The following is a 6,379-nucleotide window of genomic DNA, read 5'->3' as shown; positions in this document are numbered from 1 at the left end:
TCCAAAAATGTTATCATTAGAAGAGATGTAAAATTTGATGAAAATAAATCGGCCTGCGAGCTAGTCCGGCGGATGTGCCACCTCTTCCTATCTCTTCTATCTTTGAAAACATTTCTTCTTCTGATGATGAAAGCGAGGATGATAATCCTCCCCCACCTTCTCAGGATCCTCAACTTCCAAGATGGGTCCGTGCTACTCGGGATGCAGCAGGTGATCTTGCCGGTGATCCTACAGATCAGCGACGTACACGTTCTCAGTTTGAAAGAGCCTCTTCTTTACTGGCTCAAGCTCCAGTAAATCATGATCCTGACACTTTTGCAGAAGCTTCAGGCCATCCACATTGGGAAGCAGCTATGAATGAAGAATATCATTCATTGATGACAAATGATACATGGGATCTTGTTCCTCTACCAAAGGGACGCAAACTTGTTAGATGCAAATGGGTTTACAGAACCAAGTATGGACCAGATGGGAAAGTTGATAAACATAAGGCTCGTCTAGTTGCTAAGGGCTTTTCACAGGTTGAAGGCATTGACTACACTGAAACCTTCTCTCCAGTTGCCAAAATGAACTCTATCCGCCTTGTTCTTTCCCTTGCTGCCTCTTTAAAATGGGAAGTCCATCAAATGGATGTTAAATCTGCCTTCTTGCATGGGGACTTGCAGGAAGAAATCTATATGGAACAACCCATTGGCTTCATACAAACAGACTCCAGCCTCGTTTGTCGACTTAAGAAATCCCTTTATGGCCTCAAACAAGCTCCTCGGGCTTGGTATGCCAAAATGGATAGCTTTCTTTTAGAATCTGGCTTTTCTAGGTGTCATTCTGACAATACTGTCTACACCAAGAAAGTGGGCAACTCTCTTATCATCCTTGTTCTTTATGTTGATGATCTTATTCTTACTGGTAGTGATCCCAACCTTATAAACCATGTGAAGTCCAGCCTTAAAAAGAAATTTGAAATGACAGACTTAGGACACTTACACTATTTTCTCGGTCTTCAAGTCTTGCAATCCCAAGAAGGTATTTTCCTTTCCCAGTCCAAGTATGCTTGTGATATTCTTCGTCATTTTCACATGGAAGACTGTAAGCCAGCCCCTTCTCCCTTTCAGTCTGGAGTCAAACTTTCAGTCTCTTGTACTTCTCCTGAAGTTGATGCTACCTTATACCGTCAACTTGTCGGAAAACTCTTGTATTTAACCCATACTCGTCCTGATCTTTCCTTTGCTGTTGGCCTTGTTGCTCGTTTTATGCAAAACCCCCGTGAAAGTCATTGGAAAGCAGCTAAAAGAATACTTCGTTATGTTCGAGGTACAGTACAGTTTGGGATTCATTACAGTGCCAAAGCAGCTCCTCTGTTAGTTGGTTTCACTGATTCTGATTGGGCTGGTGACCTTGATGATCGGAAGTCTACTGCCGGTTATGTCTTCACTCTTGGTTCAGGACCTATTACATGGGCTTGTAAGAAACAGGCTGCCATTTCTCTTTCGTCAGCAGAAGCAGAGTATCGTGGTGCCGTGGAAGCTAGTAAGGAAGCCTTGTGGCTTCGTCAGATCCTATCCGAATTTGGCTTTGAGCAGCAACATCCAACCACACTTTGGTGTGATAATCAAAGTGCCATTCAGCTATGCAAAGATCCAGTCCAGCATCAGCGCAGCAAACACATTGAACTACACATGCACTTCATCAGAAAGCTCATTCATGACCATGTTCTTGAAGTACAATATTGTCCAACGGATGATCAGGTTGCAGACATCTTCACAAAGGCTCTCACAGAGGCGAAGTTCACTAAACTTCGATATATGCTTGGAGTTCAGGAAGTTGTCACTAAGGGGGGATAGGCTCTAGTGCCTCCTTCCTTCTCCTATTGTGTCATATTTGTAAATCCTTCAATCCTATCCCAAGTTGTTCTTAAGGGGGGATGTTAGGATATTCCGACACATAGGATATAGTTAAGTTCAACTTGGTCTAGCATAGAGTTAGGTTAGAGTTAGGTAAAGTGTGTTTCTTTACCGTTGTACATTTTGTAACTTACAATCCGACGGTCACGATATGTAGTGATCCGACGGTTCACTCTCACCTCGGTATTACCGACACTTGATCCGTGGCTTGACACCCGATTGGTCCATGAGTTCTATTTAAAGCGCATGGAGGGTCATTGTTCGGGTAATCCGTGCATGAGAGAAGCTTATGTAAATTTTCATTCTTTGATTAATAAATTGTCTGTACCCACGTTGGGACAGGCCGTGGACTGTTTCCCTCCTTGCACTCTGAGGGTTTTAACCACGTCAAAAATACTGGTGTATTGATTTGAGATCTGGTTGTGAGCGGTGTCCTTTTGGTATTCTTTCTGAGGAACTTACCCTGTAAATTCCTACAGAGGATCCAAAGCCTATTTTAATATTTGAAAAACTAGAAATGAATTTTTTCATAGGGAAGAAAAACATGAAAAAGGCTATAATGAAATGGATTTCTATATGTGGAAGAAAAGGTAAGAAAAAATTGATAGTACCATTATCCCAATTATCCTTTATGACTAAAAATTTTGGTTAAGAACATTTTTAAAAAAACCTAGAGGAGGACCAAACATATCTAAAATTTTAACATCTTAAAATTAAGAAGAATATCACTTGTCTCATCTTCTTCTTAGAACTAGAACTTGTGCCCATTTAGAATAAAGATATGATTAGAATAAAGATAGGCTTATTAACATTATCTTCAATTCAAACAAATGGAAAACTAGCCAAGAATTCAAGGGGAAGTGAGTCTTCATAACATGATAATGTCAAAAAAAAAATATTATAACTAAATTTAAAGAGAATTTATAGTACTATAAAGGTAATAAAGAATAAAAGATTCAGTTCACAATTAAAAAAAAGTCACTAAAAATATTTTTAGGAGTTCAAAACTATCTTTGCTTTAGGGATTGTTTAAGAATGAAAAACAATATTGTAAAGGAATACTTCATACACTTTGAGAAAATAGAATTTTTTACTATTATGATAATGTGAAACTAGATAAAAATCACTCTGCTTAAAATACTATTATTAGGTATAATTAAATCTAAATTCGTCAATATTAATGATAATCATCATAAAACTATAAACAAATTAGGAAAATTTTATGTACAATTGATTATAAAAACATGATGTTAAATTAGATAAAAAACATATATATAATTTTTTTATCCCATAAAAAAACTTGATAATATAATGTTTATCCTAACAAAAAAAGTTAATAAAACATATAATTTGATATAAATAAAATATGAAATATTGTCCTTAATTAAAAATAAAAATATAAAAACACAAATATATATATGTAAAGATACATAATTACATGTAAAAGATATATTTAGAACATGAAATTGACTACACTAATTTTGAATAGATGAAATTATATCACAGCTTATATATAATATAATTATTTTAAATACATTTTGTAGAAATCTCTATTAATTATTTTTACATAAATTAAATATAAATAATATAACAAAAATACATTTATTTAAGATTATTAGTAATGATGTTTATAAATATTAATGAAGAAAAGGTACCAGTAGAAAAGCTGAAGTATTGCATTGTGGGGGAGTAGCGATAGAGGCCAAATGAATGACTTGGGATAGAGGCCAAGTGACTTGCAATAGAACAAATACAATTTTTTTGGAGATGTCAAGGGCATTATAGAATGTGTCAAAGAATACAATGATTTCAGTTCATTTATCTTAATCAATTGGATAAAACACATTAAAACGCCTTCGAGCAAGTAAATTTTGATTATATTTAGGGCGACCAAAACAAGACAGCTGATCTACTATCAAAAATAAATATAGCAAGGGAGGCAGGTAAATTTTATTTCTGTGCCTTCGAACAGGTATTATGACCAACCCTTGCAGCATAAATTATTTATAGATATAGACATACAAGGGATGTAACTTTATTTCATCGTAATAACTATATATCATAAGGCGTTTTTGTAGTACATAATATTATTACAGTGAATAACTATATATCATAAGGCGTTTTTGTAGTAGATAACATTATTACAGTTGATAGGCAGCATATAGAACATAGGAAATATTGTGTAGCAAAGGAAAATATGTTCAAAGAGACATGTTTTGACGTAAAGAAAAATGAATAGATTGAAAAGAGAATTCAAAAATATATGTAATTCAAAAATGGGAACATAGAAAAATGATCCAGGTTATATGTACGAACTTTTTATAATATAAAGAAGTAGCTTGCCTGGTTCTGGATAAATCTTCCAACACCGACAACCAATGGAGGACATATGCTGTGAACAGAAATTGGATTCCAAAGAGTCCCATTTACAACCTATCTAACCCCTTAAAATGGGTTAAGCCCGAGTATCTGAAAGAGTTGTGGAATCCATTCCACATCCTTTACACATGTATTATTGTAATCGGGCGCCTTCGGGTTTTAAAACCAACTGCACTGCTGAGCTGCAGCGCATCATTATTAATCAATTATTAAGGTGAAACTATTGCAGCTACAGTTTTCACTTATAATAATTGCATTCATATTGCCATCAACTACCCAGAGTTTGAATAGTTAAAGAGGTCGCAATCTGTGGGAAGAGGAGAGGGCAACAAGGATACTGGGTTGATGGCATGAGGTGTAAAAATGGGTTCTGATTGCATTCGCATCAGATTTCTGTAAGGTGAATAGCAATAGTCTGGCTGCGGTGTACACAGTGGAAACTCGTGAAATATATTCGGAGATAACATAGGCGGTGATGGCAAGAAGAAGTTGGGGGATAAGGGAGACATCGAACCATACTGAATAGTCGGAGATAACAAGGATTGGACAGTTGAATACTGAGATCGATTGTTCCCTGAATGTTCAGAAGGATTCGAAAGTGTGGCAATAGTATTATCTTCTTTAACGGGGAAATCAGGTACCCCACTTGGAGGACTAGGAGAAGCATCAATCTGGACGAAATTAGGGTTTCCAGGTGCAGAGGTGTGAGAATATGGAAGTGCATGAGAATTTTGAGACTGAAAGGAAGAAGAGGAGGAGGAGGGCATACTGGAATCGCCGTGGGCGTTAACGCGACCGGTCAGGCGTTGGACGAGCGTCATGAACTCCTGCGCTTCAGTGTGTATGACCTCAGGAGAGCGCATGTATATAATCACCGGTGGCCTACTGTATGCCATGGCCGGCACCGGCACCGTCGGCTTCCGGATCTTGTGAGAGTCCTTCCAGATCTTCAGCGGTGCAGGACGTGGACCCTGCAATTCCCGCTTCGATGCTTTCGCCTGTTGCTGCTGCTGCTGCACCGAACTCATGACTCCCTTATTTTCTGCTGATTCAATTCCCCTCCGCCTAATCTGTGCGCCTACCTGACTCCTCAACTGTATTGCTCACGACGACCTTCGCAGACTGAAGAGCGAACAGCCCAAATATGCAACAAAACCTAACTATCCCACCAATGGCAGAAACAAGGAGGCATACTCCGTCACATCTACATATAAGGGGTTTTGGCAGACCTAAAAGTCGTCGTTTCTATCCTCACTTGAAATGGAAATAGTCAGACCTAATTAAAGAAAGTAAAGATGGCGAATCGGGGGCGACAGACGTGTTATAGACTCGGTGTGGGTCTTGGCGTCCTGTGAGTAATTTATATATCATTATTTTTTATCATTGATGGACGTAGTAGTGGGGCAATGTAATCGAGGCACCGTAAAATAATTGAACATGGACGGAGAGTCAAAGAAATTTGTTCGCGACCAATTAAAATATAATGGAGCCTTCTGAAGGCCCTGCTTCCATGCTTATCACTTCACTCTTCAGGACGCCCCGTCGTCGGCATGACGTGAATTCTGACGTCTGGGAGATTGAAGATTTCCCGCCGAAAGAATCCTTGATTTGTATGCCGGATATTATGTTTGAATCGTTCCATTCTGCTCGATGCTCGACTAAACTGATCATCTGGTGGGTGGACTTTTCTGCGTAATAAATTAAAGAGGAAGGTGGAAAAGTTTCAATCATGATTACAGTTGTTTATATATTTATATATGCATGTTGGTAACTAGATTGAGTTTAGGTTTGTTTTAACCTGTGTATTTATATATATATATATGTTTAGTAGGTTGAGTTTCGGTCTAGGTTAATTGGAAGTTGGCAAATTAATCACGATATAGTGGGATACATATTGCTTTGCTAAGGTTGAGTCTCAGTAGGGGTTAATTTTTTATTAATGGGAAGAATTATTTATTTATTAAATCTAGTTTGGAAGTTTTTTGAGATAGTTTAATTCATTAAAAAATAATTTTTGTCATAAAAATTGAATCTTAAAAATTAAACACCACTCAAATCAATTAAGCTATATTTTATGAGTATCATTACTCATTAAAGTG

At 37.3% G+C, this 6,379-nt stretch overlaps 1 protein-coding gene across 1 annotated transcript; it reads right to left on the bottom strand.

Moving 5' to 3' along the window:
* Positions 1–4,215: 4,215 nt before the first annotated feature.
* On the bottom strand, positions 4,216–5,446 carry LOC149205779 (protein MKS1-like). Its single transcript, XM_089393557.1, has 2 exons — positions 5,050–5,446; positions 4,216–4,462 (listed from the first exon to the last, which is right to left on the bottom strand). Exons 1-2 carry the CDS (start codon positions 5,306–5,308, stop codon positions 4,440–4,442), a joined length of 282 nt encoding a protein of 93 aa, XP_089249683.1. The 5' UTR covers positions 5,309–5,446; the 3' UTR covers positions 4,216–4,439.
* Positions 5,447–6,379: the final 933 nt, after the last annotated feature.

Source organism: Pinus tabuliformis, chromosome 1_2, assembly GCF_031772625.1.
Source record: "Pinus tabuliformis cultivar Carrire ecotype Pingquan chromosome 1_2, CPIR1, whole genome shotgun sequence".
In the NCBI taxonomy this organism is placed as follows: Eukaryota; Viridiplantae; Streptophyta; class Pinopsida; order Pinales; family Pinaceae; genus Pinus; species Pinus tabuliformis.
This window is presented reverse-complemented; position numbering and strand designations above follow the sequence as displayed.

What these genes read in the sequence shown, in the direction of transcription:
- LOC149205779 (XM_089393557.1), bottom strand. Translation starts at nt 5,308, where the DNA reads ATGAGTTCGGTGCAGCAGCAGCAGCAACAGGCGAAAGCATCGAAGCGG. An exon ending in TAACGCCCACGGCGATTCCA is followed by an intron (nt 4,463 to 5,049) that starts GTATGCCCTCCT and finishes GATGCGCTGCAG; the next exon opens with CTCAGCAGTGCAGTTGGTTT.